This window comes from Plasmodium sp. gorilla clade G2, assembly GCF_900097015.1.
Source record: "Plasmodium sp. gorilla clade G2 genome assembly, chromosome: 7".
Lineage (NCBI taxonomy): Eukaryota > Apicomplexa > Aconoidasida > Haemosporida > Plasmodiidae > Plasmodium > Plasmodium adleri (nom. inval.).
In genome coordinates this window covers 934,831-951,831 of record NC_041699.1, presented here as the reverse complement: position 1 = coordinate 951,831, position 17,001 = coordinate 934,831, and the positions used below count along the sequence as shown (strand labels likewise).

Below are 17,001 nucleotides of genomic sequence, written 5' to 3'. Positions count from 1 at the left end.
TTTTTTTTTTTTTTTTCCTGGAGGGAGAGAGTGATTTGATTGTTCTTTCTTTTTCATGTTAATCTTTTTATATTATATAATATATAACTTTATAAATCATAGGGAAAAAATAAAATAAACAGTGGTTATGAATTAACATGATAATAAAATTTGAAATATTATATTTTCAATATCCAAAGAAACAAACTTAACAATTTATAATAGTATTTATATTGATTATAGTTGAACAAGTATATATTGTTAATTTCCAAGTATATATAACAAAAAATACATATATATATATATATATATATATATATAATAAACATATATATTCCACAGAATAGTTCTTTTATTTTCTTTGTATTGATAACTTAAAATACAAAATTTTATTCGATTAGAAATAGATAGTCAAAATTTTATGAAATTGGATTGATTTATATATATCCCAGATTTAGTATTTTTATATATGTATATTTTATAAAAAAATTATATATATATAATAATATATATATATATGTAGTATATATTTTATGCTTCCTTTTGTGTTACTAAAATGTTTTGAAGCTCTATTCTTCATTTCATTATTATAAAAATTTTTAATATATATTTTTACATATCGATAATACTTTATACTTATGCTATTATATAACACATCAAAAAAAAAGATATATTTTTTTATTTAGAACAAATATGAACGAATACATTATATGTTATGTAATTATATTTCTTCTCTTTTTTATCATGCATTTTTTGTACAATAATTATATGTTGTTAAAAATGTAATATATATATATATATATTTATATATATATTCATAATTATTTAATTATTATTTTTTTTTTTTTATTATAAATACTAAATACACATTTTTAATTTCAATATATTACAAAATTTTTATGTTATATTTGAAAATATATTTCTATAATAAAGGTTTTTTTTTTTAAAAAAAAAAATAAATAAATTGAAATAAAATTGTACACCTTTAATGTTTATACAACATTTGTAAACGATCTCATCTTATTTTATGTGTTGTGAGAATTTAATAGAAAATTTCTTTTCTTTTTTTTTTTTTTTGTATATGCATTATATATATATATATATATATATATGTGTTAAATAATATATATAATTTTAAGTACAGAAAATTAAAAAAAAAAAAAAAATAGCTATATTCTACAAATAAAAAATTTTTTTTTTTTTTTGTTTAATCTTAATATTATTTCATTGGGATAATTTTTTTTTAATTAATGAGAACTATAAAAGTATAAATTTATAATGATCACTATTTATAATTTTTTTTATTTTTTTTTAAGTATTTAATTTTTTGTTCTTTATATAAATATGAAAATTATTCCAGTCTTGGTTTTGAATTTTTTTTTTTTTTTTTTATAGTATTCAATTAAAATTTTCATATTTTGCCACATGAATATATTTAAATTAACATAATATATATAAATATATATTATAATATTATGTTTCGTAGTATTTTATAAATATTATCGTTTCATTATATTTGTTTCTTTAAAATAAATAAAAAAACAAACAAACAATAATAAGAATAATATATATATATAATATTTATTTATTTTCTCATTTTTATGACATAATTGCATATTCTTGGTTTTTTTTATTTTATTTTATTTTTTTTTTTTTTATTTTATTTTATTTTTTATTTTTTTTTTCTTATGATTATATGCTGATCATATGCATTTAACAAATTAATATAAATGGATGTCTTGAGTAAGGATATTTCTTCAGATGATAATTTGAAGAGAATTGAATTTTTTAATAAGGGAAGTAATGATATATTGGAAGATATAAAAAAGGACAAAATATTAAAAAATGAAAATAGTGTTTTAAAATCGTTAACTCTGAATGATCGAAATAATATAAATAATATAAAAAATATAAATAATATAAATAAAATAAATCATACACACAATAATACGAATACTTATAAAAGTATTAATAGTAATAATAATAATAATAATAGTAGTAACATATACAATTTTGATAGTAATGAATTGAATAATTGTGATCTTTATAAAAATATATCCATAGCAGATGAACTAGACTATTTTAATAAAGATGTAGACAATACATGTAATACGAATAAAGAGAAAATAAAAGAAAATAATAATGAGGTAGATATTGTATATTCTTATGTCATCAACGATTCACAAAAAAACGTAGATTCAAACAATGAATTAATATCTATGAATATATCAATTGATGAAAGAGACAATTATGTTTTAAAAAAAAGGATAAAGAAATTACCCTTTTTCAGATATGGTCATTTTTTATGTTTAACAAAAAATGGGTGTATACTAGCCATTGGAGGAACAGATGGGAAAAAAAAATATGGACTAGTTGAAAAATATTGTATGGAAAATAAAAAATGGAAACAAATAAACATCATGCACTTTTCAAGATCGAATTTTTGTGGTATATGTACAGATAATAATGATTTATTTATATTAGGTGGAGAAGGAGATGAAAGAATATTAAAAAGTGTCGAATATTTTGATAGTAAAATAAATTCTTGGAGATCTTTACCTCCACTTAATTGTGTCAGACATTCAGCTAGTGCTATTTTCTTTCAAAACATGATTTTTATTATAGGTGGAAAAGATGGAATTGGGGAATATGGAAAAGTTCATAAAAGTGTAGAAATGTTAAATTTGAAGGAGAAAAATATGAGATGGGTTATGTGTAAATCATTGAAACAAGCTCGCCTAGGGTTAGCAACTATAGTTTTTAAGGGAAAAATATATGCAATAGGTAAGAATAATTTGTTACATAATAGATGGGGGCAAATGGAAAAAGCACCACACAATTTTTGTGCCTCAACATATATATATATATATATGTATGTATGTATGTATTTATGTATTTATGTATGTATTTATTTATTTATATTCTTTTTATAGGTGGCTCAACAGGTATTAAAAATTTAAGCTCAGTCGAAATTTACGACTTTCAAATTAATAACTGGGTTGACGGCCCCAATATGAACTTACCTCGATCCAATATGGTCGCCTTTATTTGGGAAAATCATTTGGTGGTATATGGAGGCATAAATAAACATAAAGGGGTAATATATTTTATTAAATATTTTATTTTCATAATTTATATGAATATATATTATATTTGCATTTTGTGAAAATACGTTAATAAACATAAATATAACAAATACATAAATGTTATGGTATTATATATTTTTTATTTATTTATTTATTCATTTATTTATTTATTATTTTATAGGACCTTATTAATAGTGCTGAAATATTCAATGAAAAAAAGAATTGTTGGGAACTACTAAATAATAATGTATAAAATAAAAAAAAAATAATAAAAAAAGAAATATTTAATAATCCTAATAATTTAAATATATGTTTTATATATGTTGATATTATCTTTTTGTGGACTCTTTTATTCAAATAAGAAATAAAAAAAAAAAAAAAAAAAAAATTTCCATATTGTGTAACATTTATTACATAATATATATCTATATATATTATGCCTATATATATACAATAATATATCTATGTTTTTTTTTTTTTTTTTTTTTTTTTTTTTTTTTTTCAGGCGAAAACTTAAGATATAATTTTTATTTTTTTATTCATATTTTAAAATTATTAAAAAAAATTTTAATAAATATAATTTATAATACATTTTTACAATTTTGGTGACATTTTAAAAGTAGTCTCTATGATAAAAAAAAATTTTAATTACATGTTATATTATATGTATTTAAAAAAAAATAAAATAGAATATACATATATATATATATATATATATATATATATATATATATATATACATATAAATAAATAATACATATATATTTCATTATATATATTATACTTTATATAATAATTTTTTATTTTTTATTATATATGTTTTAAAAAAAAATGGTCTTGTAGATTAATTAAAATTAATATAAAAACAAAATTATATAATAATTATATATTTTTTGGTATTTTTGTTCCAAACATATATATTTATTCCTTTTAATAAACAAAATATAAAAATATAAAAATATTTATATATATTATATATATATGTATAATTTTTTTAGTTTTAAATAATATTTGATATAAATATTTAAAAGTGGAATAAGGAAAAAATATATAAATATTTTTTTTTATGCTGTACTATTCTGCTTACCTTTATTTATTTCCATTTTATTTTTAAATAATATGTATGTATATATATATATATATATATATATATATATATATATATATATATTTATATGTAAATATTTCCCTTAAATAATTTAATTTAAATATAAATTGTTATATATTTTTTAAATTAATATAATATATATATACATAATATTGTGAATGAAAAACATCACATTTATATAACATTTTTTATTATGAAAATAAGAGTATGATAAATTATCATACAATTAAGATAAAAATAAAATAAATCAAACCAAACCAAAGCGAAAGGTTTATATATATTTTTTTAATTAAAAATGGGAAATTTTTAAAATATAATATATATATATATATATTATTATTATATATTTTGTATTGAATAACCTTTTCAATGTTATTTATCAAATTGTAGAATTTAATTTTTTTTTTATTTTTTTTGTTTGTTTTTTTTTTTTGTTGTGTTATTCTTTATTTTTCTTTTGTAGATCACACCCACACTGAAAAAAAAAAAAAGAAAAGAAAAAAATAAAAGAAAAAGAAAAAGGAACTACTTATAAAAATATTAATAAAAATTGTAAAGAGTTAATGTTTTATCCATAAAAAAAAATAATATGATAAAAATAACTTATATGAAATTGTATTTTAAATATCAATAATGTATAACAATCATTATTGTGTTTAATAGATTTATTATTATCTTCCTTCCTTTGTTCGTTCCGTCCTGTTTTTTTTTTTTTTTTTTTTTTTTTTCTTTTTTAAAAATGGATTATAGATTTGTTTTGAAGCAACAGGAGTTATATATCCATATAGATATGGATAAGGAAAGAATAGAAGGGAATACTGTTATGAACATTTCTCTTTATATGCCCATTTATTATTTATATGACGAAGAAGATTTTATTAAGAATAATTATAATATAAATAAGCTTAAAATAAGAAAAGAAGATAAAGATAAGAAGAAACAGGTGAAAGAAATTTTTTTAAAACAAGATGTGTGTTACAAAAAATTTTGTGAAAAGAAAAAAGAAAAGAAATTATTTGTAATTCTTCAAATTCCACATAATATTAATTCAAGTTCTTATTACGATATAGAATTAAATAATAAGGTACATGATAAATATTACATAATATATAATAGTTCAAATAGTGCTTATTCATATGATGAAGAAAATAATATAAATGAAGCAAAGCATATGAATAATTATAACAATAATGAAAATATTATGGTAAGAAAGAATACAAAAAAAAATGTTTCTTGTAATAACGGAGAAGGTGAATTAACTTTACATCATAATTTAAAAGAAAAGGATAATAAAAATATAACAAATTATGAAAACGATGATACTATTATATATAATAATAATAATAGTAATATAACTTATGATGAATATAGAGAAGAATATATGTCAGAAGAAAGAAAGAGTTATGAATTACAAGATAGTTTTAATATTATTGATTATATTTCTTTAAATAAATATGTGGATGAAAATTATATGAAAGAAAATAATTATATGTTTATAAATATAGATAAAGAAATATTGGATAAAGAAAAAGATAAAAATTATAAAAATTTTCTTAATTTTTGTAATAGTAATACATATGTAATTACAAATACAGATGAATATAATATAAAAATAAATTTTGTTATAGGTTTGAAATTTTCTTTTTATAATTTAAATTCGTATTATAATAAAACATATTTTAATAAAAAAAATGAACATGATTTACTTATTACTTTACAAAATTATTCAAAAGAAAATACATGGTTTCCAACACTCTCAAAATTTGATAGTATATATTCAAAATGTTCATGGCTAGCCATGTTTAAAATTCATAAACCATATTTTATTATTTCATCCAATACTTTAATAGGTATATATGAAGAAAAATATGAACCTGAATATCTAAATAAAGATGAAGATAAGTGTAAAACGATTAATAAAAAAGAAATTGAAAGGAATTGTTTTGTTTATAAAACAACAAATAAATGTGCAAAACTATTCCCTCATCAAATTTGTGTATATGCTGGAAGATTCGATTTTCTACACTTAAATAATTTAAATTTTAAAGGATTCGAAAAAATTAATTATGATTTTTTATATAAATATGAAAATATGTACAAAAATAACAAAATGTATAATTCGACCGAACAATTTAATAAATATAAATACAAAAATTTTAATTATAAAAATAAATATACTTTTTTCAAAGGAGAAAAAAAAAAAAACCAAAATAGCTATTTTGTTAGAAATGACCTGAACGGGTCAGGCAAAAGAAAACGTACAAATTCTCAACATTTGTATTATGACGATTCGGATAGTTTGAATGAGTATGATAATATGGATAGTCGAATGAATGTGAATATAAAGAATGATGATAATAATAAAACAAGTAATCATAATAATAATGATGATGATAATAATAATAAAACAAATAATCATAATAATAATGATGATAATAATAATAATAAAACAAATAATCATAATAATAATGATGATAATAATAATAAAACAAGTAATCATAATAATAATGATGGTGATCCTTTTGAAAACAATTTGTCGAATGATGAAAAATATAATCAAATGAAAAAAAGGAAAACAGATATGAGCTCATTCTCTTTAATTACAAACAACAGTTATGATAACCAAAATGAAGGAACATACAATTATAATAAAAGGTATGATTATAAAAAGAAAATCGAATCTTTTATAAATATGGATAAAGGCAAATGTAATAATATAAAATATAAGAATTCCTTTGAACATAATAAGAAAGAAGTAGATGGTGATGATGAAATAACATATCATTATGAAAAGATAAATGATAAATGTGTTCCTAACATTTATATTTTTTCTGTAAAGGATTATAAAAATGAATTAATTTATACAAATCTTCATATAGGTTATATTTTAAGGAATTTTATAGATATTAGTAAGGAAGTTTTTCCTTATGATAATTTAATAATATTATATCTTCCTATTGAATTTAGTGAATTACCCAATTTTTTTTATAATTCAGAAAATATAGAAAGTTCTATTAGTTGTCATATATATGATGATATAAAGAATGGATATAATTTATTTTCAAATAGTAATATATTAAATTATAAAATTATTGAACCATATATATATATGAAAAATAATAAGTTCTTCCTATTTGGAAATGTAATCATTTTTTCTACAAGCATATTACATAATATATATGATGTTTTATTTAATATGAATATTTTTAGTTATAAAATAATAATAGCAGAAGGGTTATTATCTTTATGTTTTCAAAATTATATAGATACTATGAAAAATGAAAATATTTATTTCTTGTATATGCTTAAAAGTTTTATGTTACAAAAATTTATTGAAACTATGTTTGGAATTGTTGAGATAAATGTTATTTTTTATGAATTACGTGAACGTTATTGTTCTTTAGTTGAACTTTTAGGAGATATTAATTTATATCATTCTTATGAAGAAAATAAAAATAATGTATCACAAGAATTTCCTAGTCATTATATATTTAATAATTTATTTTATATTAAATGCTTTTTATGTGTACGCATCTTTTTCAACATACTTAAAAATTTCAATTTTTGTAGTACTATTCATCAATATTGTTTTTTTCTTTTCTTTAATTATTTTAAAAACAAGGGAAAGCTTATACACTCAACAAAATTTTGGAAAAAGGTAAAAATGAAATGAAATATATAACATGATAATGTTATAAATGTTATATATGTTATAAATGTTATAAATGTTATATATGTTATAAATGTTATAAATGTTATATATGTTATAAATGTTATAAATGTTATATATGTTGTATATATCATATATGTTATATATATTTTATATGTCATATATATTATATATGCATAATATTTATGTGTTAATTTTTTTTTTTTTTTTTTTTTTTTTTTTTTTTTTTTTTTTTTTTTTTTTCTTCCCCCCCCATATTATCTCTCCCTTTTATTAACCTAGGTCTTTAACGAATGCACGAGGAGGTACATAGAAAACTACAAACAATTGCCCAAAAATAAATTCAAAATAAAAAGTGCCGATTTTAATATAACTAGCAGTGAACTAAAAAGTGAAGAACATGAACAGTATCAACTATTTGAGAAATATTATGTGGACTTTTTCAAAACATATATTAAAGGATATGGTATATGTCAATATATTCTTACTTTTAATATACATTTACAAAGGAAGGGAACTTCAATGGATAATTTTAATTTTTTATTTAGTCAGAATTCAATTAATCCATTTGAATTTGTTGATAAAAATTATCATTCTAATTATTTTCTTGCTGATCTTTCATCTATGATCATATATGATTTGTTAGAACTTCATTCGTATCTATCTATAAAAAATGGTACTGAAGATATTATTAAAAAAAAGAACTTATTATGTGAACATATGGATAAAATATATTCTGATAAATTATTAGATGTTCCATCTTCTGATATATTTTATAATATGGAAGACACATATTTATTATTTTTAAAAAAAAATTTCTATCAAATCGAACATGTTTATGATGCATATGATAGAGAGAAAGTACATAGAAAGTATATAAAAGTTATAAATAAATATATAATTAAAAGAAATAAAAATTATGTTCTAATAAAAAAAAGAATAATGAATTTTATGAAAAGTTCCAATTTGCATTTGTATGGATATCTCAGAGATGATGTAATAAAAAATACAAAATGTGATAACAAAATGCAAAAAAAAAAAAAAAAGGATCATGGTGTTAATTCTTTATCAATCAAATTAATAAATAATAATATCCATATGAAAAGAGAAAGAGAAGAACATGATGAATCGATAGGTGTCTTGGGTTATGATCAAGAATTAAAAAGAGAATTACCCGACGAACATAATAATAATAATATTAATAATAATAATAATGATGAATATGATATAAACAATTACAGTTATGAATATCAAAATTGTGCTTTTCCTACTCATTCTAATAAAATATATCAAGACCATGATCACTTGTCAATGATTGAACCAAATGAAAAGAAAGAAAAGTTGGTGAATGATATAAAAAAAAAAAATAAACGGAAAAAAATTATATATATGCTTAATATACTACAGATGAATAAAATTTTGAACATGTTTAAAATAATAATAAAAGGAAAAAAAGAAAAAAAGATTCAAAATTATATGTACAAAAAATTGAAAAGATGTATGTCAGAAGATATTGAAAAAGATGTTTTAAAAAGAATGCAAAAAAAGATGAAAAAAATGTTAATAAAAGAAATAGAAAAAAATAAAAGAAAAGAAGATATTGATGGAACTTATATAAAAAAAAAAAAAAAAAAATTATCATCATTTTATTCAATAAATATAAGAAATGAAAAATTGAGAAAACGCATGAGAATTAATAAAGGATATATTTTAAAAAAAAAACAAGAATTAATTAATTTGCCTTATTCTAATTTTGATAGTTTAGATTTAATAGGTAGAGATGGAAATTTTTATTTAGGATTTGGTTATGTGGGTTCAGATGGTTTATTATTAAGTACAGGCAAAGGGAATTTATATAAAAATATTATAGCATATCAAAAATATAAAAATTATAATATAGAGAAATTAAGTGAAATTTGTATAGACAAACATAATATTTGTGAATACAACACATCTCCATTTTATACCAGTTGTATATATCCTCAATGGAAAACAATATTTCGTTTATATTATTATTTATTATTATTGAAGAAAATTGAGAAAAAGAAAAAAAAATGTTTGACCTTTTCTAATGACATAAATCAAAAAAGACATGATGTGCACATCCTTGACTTGGATGATCATACCTATAATTTAGAAAAGAAAAAAAAAAAAAAATATAAGCAAAAAAAAAAAAAAAAAAAAAAAAAAAAAAAAAGTGACAATGTGAATATAAATAATGATATGGAGAATTATAATTATGATATGGAATATAATAATTATGATATGGAAGATAATAATTATAATATGGAAGATAATAATTATAATATGGAAGATAATAATTATAATATGGAAGATAATAACTATGATATGGAATATTATAATTATGATATAACGCAAAAAACAAGTGATGATAATCCTTCATTATATCAACCTAATAATGAAGATGACGACAAATATGTTAATGGTCCTGATGATCTTTCTAATATATATCACGAAGAATATAAAATGTTAGAATATTCTAATAAAAAAGAAAACAAATATCCTACTGATGATAATAATTTGTCAAATGAAATGAACAGCGTGGAAGGTTTAGATGTTTATGAAAAAAAAAATGAATATTATAATAAGCATGAATATGAAGGTGAAGATGAAAATGAAAATGAATATGATGATGAATATATATATGATTCATATAAACAATATGATAGTTATGAATATAATTCTTATGATGATGAAAAAAGGAAAGATAAAAAGGTAAAAGATAAAATAAGAAAAGAAAAGAAAAAAAAAGAAAAAAAGAAAAAGAAGAAAAAGAAGAAAGAAAGAAAAAAAAAAAAAAAAGAGAAAGAAAAATTAAAAAATTTACAATCTATATTAAAAAGTAAAGAATTTGTTGAAAATTATTTAAATCCATGTGTATTAAATAATATACCTATATCAGTAGATGAATATAAATTTTTTTTATGTTATTTAAAAATTGAAATAATAGAAGATGATGGAATAAGAATAGTAAAAAAAAACTTGATTAATAATATTACACCTACACGTTTTAGTGTTAATGCTAGACCAGAAAAGGGTAGAAAAAAGGTAGCTTTTAAACATGAAACTCTTTTTATGAATACAAATGAAGATATATTAAATAGAAATTCTTTAGATAGATCTGATAATTTTATAAATAAAACTGTAAAATTTGTAGGAAATACAAATGATAGTGATAAATATATGATTGAATATTGTAAACAGAAAATATTGAAAAAAGATAAATCTTTATTATGTTTAGATAATAGAAAATTAGTAGCCAAAATTTGTAGTAAGAATAAAATACCTATATTATGGATTAGAATAGATAATGATTTTGTTTTATTAGGTAGAATAAGAAGATCACAAAGTATAAGCATGTGGATTCAACAATTATATAATGATAATAATGTATTATCTCAATTAGAATCTTCATTCGCTTTAGCTTTTATTCCTTTTTTTTTTCTAAATAAAAATGTATTCTCTAATTATAATGAATTGAAAGGTATTTATAATAATGCATTTACTCAACCTGATGATATAACTAGCAACAATATGAATTATAATGATGACACTTATAATAATAATTATCATGATGATGATGATGATGATATGAATAATCATAATAATAATATTAATGATGATCATAATACATATGAAAGCAAAGACAATATTGCTGAATCATCTTTAAATTTTATTAATTCAGTATTAAATAAAAAAAAAAATAAAAAAAGTAATATGAATCTAACAACAAATACAATGACAAAAAGAGCTTCTTCAAATATAAAAATTAATAATAATGTAAATAATAATATGATAATACAAAATGATATGTTAATAAAGCAAGGTAATAAAAAAAACAAAATTATAAATAATATGTTAGATGGAGATTTTATGGGTACCACTGACATAAATATGGATCCTATTACAATGAATAATGATGATAACACAACAAACAGTATTATTTTTAATAACAACAATAATAATGATAATAATAGTAATAATAATAATAATAGTAATAATAATAAGAACAATAATAATAAGAACAATCATAACAATATAAACAACAACAATAATAATAATAGTAATAAAAGTAGTAGTCTTAATAGTGACAATGAAGAAAATATACATTATTTAAATTTTAAAGGAGGACATAGAAACAATCATCATATTATTATTAATAATAATAATAATAATAATTTTGATAATAATAATAATAAAGATGTAGATTCAACACAAAGTAGTAGTATTAGCAATATGTCTGATAATTATGATTGTAATTATTGTTCATCAACAATTATTGATTATAATGATGAGATGAATAATTCTCTTTTAAATTATTCTTCATTTAGTTATAAAAGAAATAATAAATTTTATAAAGATAATTATAAAAATAATATATCTATTAATAATATACCTATAAATGTTGAAGTTATTAAATGTTTATATAAATCTATTTTAAATAATTGTCTTCATTATATTGTAAGAATTAGATGTATCTATTCTTTATGTTTTATTCATAATAAATATATATATACTCAAAAAATTATTCAAAATTTATTTCTAGAATATATTCATACTTATTATGATAATAATCTTAATCAAAAAAAATTCTTACATGCATTTTATATTGCCTTATCACTTTTAAGAAATAAAAAAAACAAAACTCCAAAAATTATCATCTTTCTCTTATTAAAAAAATGTAAAAACTTTGTCCTTTCTTTAAATATAAATGATATATATTATTTTAATCACAATCTAACAAATTCTTATTCTTTGGTTCAATCCCAAAAAAATTTTTCTATTAACAAATGTGACGACATTCAAATGTTTAATGGAATAACCAACATGCATGCGCAGGATCTACATCTTGATTCAAGTGCACCTTTCAATTGCATAAAAATAATAAATAAAAAAGAAGATAATAAAGATGACAAAGAAATGGAACCATTTGATAATAGTAAAAAATATTTTCATGATAAATCATATTATAATAATGATAATAATTTAAATATTTATAAAAAAAATAAAAACGGTTCAAAACAAAATTGGGATGATCATAATAAAAATAATACCATAGATGAACAATATGAACCTCCATGTGATATCAAAACTAATGATGATATAATAAAAAATATAATAAGAATAACAGGAGGGAAGGGTTTAAACAAACAAACAAAAAATGAAGATAATAATATTAATAATAATAATAATAATAATAATTTTTATTATAAGGACAACTCCACAAATAATCATAATATTTATTTTCACAATTCCAATAATGTGTCAAATAAAGAAAAACAAAATGATGTGCTTAATAATAATATAGAATATTTATATGACAAAAAAGAAATTATAAAAAAAGAAGAAAATGAAGATATTAAAATTATTCTTGAGTGTTTAGGTAATATTAAAATTAAATATGAATATATGTTAGATAATTATAATGGTGTGCAGCATAAAGAAAATATGTTTTATAAATATATTTCATCCTTAAGAAAAGGGAATAATAATATATATAATAATGATATGAAATATATAAATAATAAAAATAATAATAAATATAATACAAATAATAAATATAATAAATATAAAAAAAATAAAAGAAATAAAAAATGGATATATGATGCATACGATTTTTATGATATAAATATATATGATAATAATAATAAGTTACAAAATCATTTTTTAAAATTAAAAAAAAGTAAAAAAGAATATATTCAAGAATTAATACATTTAATATTTATAATATTTCAATTAAAAAAATTAGCATTAAATAAACCTATCATATCTGATAGTATCATTATTATACTTATTAGATCTATATGTAGAAATACAAATTTATTATATCTATTTAAAAATAAATTATTTTATGAGAATAAAGATTTATTTGATATATGTGAATATATTCTATATAATCCATATATATTAGAAACAAGTTATACTAATATATTAAGAAACAAAATTAATAACAATCATATATATTTAATACAAATTTTAAGGACCACAATATATTTAATATTAAAAGGGGATATAAGAGTATTTCAAATATTTTATATATCAAAGAAAAAGAAAAATATAAATGAATACAACACATCTATATTGAAAAAAGATGAGAAAAAAAAATGTATGATAAAAAACAATAAGGAATTTTTATTAAATTATGATGAAAATGATTTTTTTTCACATTATGAAGATTTCTTTTTTTGTTCTACATATACTAATTATATTGAAAAAAAAGTTATTTGTAGTCATCTTTTAAATATATTTTCAGCCTTCCAGATGTGTAATGAAATAATTAAAAAATATAAAAATGCAGAATTAGAAATGCATATATGGAATAATATATATAACATGCTTTTAATATTTCAACAAAAATATCCTTTCTTTTTTTTACCTTTTTCAAAAAATTATAATAAATATTTTAAATATTATCAAAAAAAGAAATATACTATATTTCAATTTTATTATTTATTATATGGATTGAATAGAATTAATCAATATGAAAAATATAATTTATTAGAAAAATATCAATATGAATGTGGACATGAATATGATCCTCTTAATAGTGAAAATATATTTTTAAATAACAATGATATTTACACTCATCCACATATTAAAAATATTATTAATAGAAAAAATTATTGTCAACCATTATCATATAAAAATAATTCTTTTATTATTTATAAATATAATATAATTGGTTATATTAAATTAATACACATATTAAAATCAGTTCCAAGCTCTAAGAAATTAAAAAAAAAAAATTTTGTGCAAATAACTTATATTAATTATATAGTTAAATATATTCATATATTTTTAAAAAATTTAATAATTAATATATCAAATACAAATATCAACTATTATAAAAATTCAATCCTATATGATTTGAAGAATATTTTCCTCTTCTTCTATGGCTATGGAATACCTCCATGTCACATAAAAAACAACCCCCAAATTTACAAGCCACACTATAACCAGTACGTTAAATTATATGATAATATATGATAATATATGAGAATATATGAGAATATATGAGAATATATGAGAATATATGAAAATATATAAAAATATATAAAAATATATAAAAATATATGAAAATATATATATATATGTGTGATATATTTTTTTTTTTTTATTAATAGGCTAAATAATATGACAAGCAAGGGTGTACAATTAAATGATCTCGTTCGATTTTTGAGAACATATTATGATAACAAGTACGCTCAAATTATATAACTTAAATATAAATATATAAATATATTTATATATATATATATATATATATATATATATATATATATTTATATATATATATTTATTTATATATATATTTATTTATATATTTTTTTTTTTTTTTTTTTTTTTTTTTTTTTTTTACCTGTGTAGCAAATTACTTGAATGGAAATTAGTCGCTTCCGAGTTTGTTAACGTGTTGAAAAATATGAAGGAGCTCGAATTTTTTGTTGACAGCCCAACAATATCTTTACACAATTTTAAGTAAATAAATAAAAAAAAAAATATATATATATTAAATATATATATTAAATATATATATATATATATATATATTTATTTATTTATTTATTTATTTTAACAGATTTGAAAAAGAGAATATATGGTTAACCCTGATAAGTGCTAAACTAAGAAATGATATTTATAAATTACCTATGGACTTAAAAAGAGATATTGTTCTTTTATTAAAAAATATTCGTTCAATGGATTTATATTTAAATACAAATAATTATGAAAATGTTAATAATATTTTTACTGTATGTTGGCTTATTATTGTAAGAATATTTCAAAATTATGAAAAAAATAAAAATATATAATAAACAAATCAAATATATTATATATATATAATATATATATAATATATATATATATAAATTTTTGTTGTCTTGAATGACCTTTTTTATTTCATCTTTATCATGTCTTTTTTTTAATGTAATTTTATTCTTTGTCTATAGCGATATTATACATATATATAATAAGTACTTTTATTTTTTATTATTAATAAAATATGATTTTCAATATTAAAACAGCTGATATATATATATGTCACACATATAGCTTAATTATTATTAAAAAAATATATAGAGAGAAAAATATGCATAATATATATATATTATATATATATTATATATATATGTATATTTTTTTATTTTTATGATTTATAATAATATTATCAATGTAATTATTTTTTTAAAAATTATTATATTTTTAATCGCTTAAAATATATAGTATATTAAACCTGTTTTGAAATATATGCTATATTTATATTATATGTAAGAGAAGTAAGTGAGCCTTTTTATTATATCACACCATATCTTTTATATATTCGTATTATATTATTCTCTTGTTTTCTTTTTTAAATTATTGCACACAAAAATGAAAGTGAAAAAAAAAAAAAAAAAAAAAAGAGAAAGAGAGAGATAGAGATATAGATAGAGAGACTATTTTTAAAATATTTCAAAAGGGTAAATAAAAAGTATCATTTTAAATATGACATTATTATATATATAATTATAATAATAATATTATTCATATTTTTAAATACGTATTTGTTTTTATAAAGGATGGTAAATGCTAATACATATTTGAATATTCTCTTTTTTATATATACTCGTCTTTTTTATAGATATGAATACTCCATAAAATTAAATGACATATTTGTTTTGAATTAATTACAAATTATAATATTCCTTTTTTTTTTTTTTTAAATAAATAAATAAATATATACATATATATATACACATATATATATATTACATTTTTATCGTTTTTTTTTTTTTTTCTCCTCTCATATATATATCCCTTTGAATAAAATTCGTAAAAGAAATTCTTTGTTTAAATTTTTAATTCTTTATATTTTATTATTACACATAGCTTTAAAAAAAAAAAAAAAAATATATTTTCTTCTTATTCATATTTGTAACAAATAAATATTTTATTTTTTCAAGTGTGTATTTTTATGTAATACATATTGAGGAATAGTAAAAAGTGAAAATATAATAGTGTAATATAAAAGTTACAATAAAAAAAAAAAATATATATATATATATATATATATATATTTAAAAAAGAGAAAAAATAAAACAATTAATAAAGTTGGCTTATAATATGAATATAAATATATAAAAATAAATAAATATATA

General features: G+C 17.7%; 2 protein-coding genes across 2 annotated transcripts; both read left to right on the top strand.

The window, feature by feature from the left end:
- Positions 1–1,709: 1,709 nt before the first annotated feature.
- Positions 1,710–3,582, top strand: PADL01_0722800 (kelch protein, putative; the record flags this gene model as incomplete). Its single annotated transcript, XM_028681267.1, has 4 exons — positions 1,710–2,763; positions 2,913–3,076; positions 3,247–3,312; positions 3,571–3,582. The coding sequence occupies 4 exons, from the start codon at positions 1,710–1,712 to the stop codon at positions 3,580–3,582; spliced, it is 1,296 nt and encodes a 431-aa protein (XP_028537662.1).
- A 1,330-nt stretch (positions 3,583–4,912) lies between these two features.
- Positions 4,913–15,675, top strand: PADL01_0722700 (conserved Plasmodium protein, unknown function; the record flags this gene model as incomplete). The annotated part of the gene is made up of 5 exons (XM_028681266.1): positions 4,913–7,831; positions 8,126–14,823; positions 14,989–15,063; positions 15,233–15,343; positions 15,444–15,675. The coding sequence occupies 5 exons, from the start codon at positions 4,913–4,915 to the stop codon at positions 15,673–15,675; spliced, it is 10,035 nt and encodes a 3,344-aa protein (XP_028537661.1).
- Positions 15,676–17,001: the final 1,326 nt, after the last annotated feature.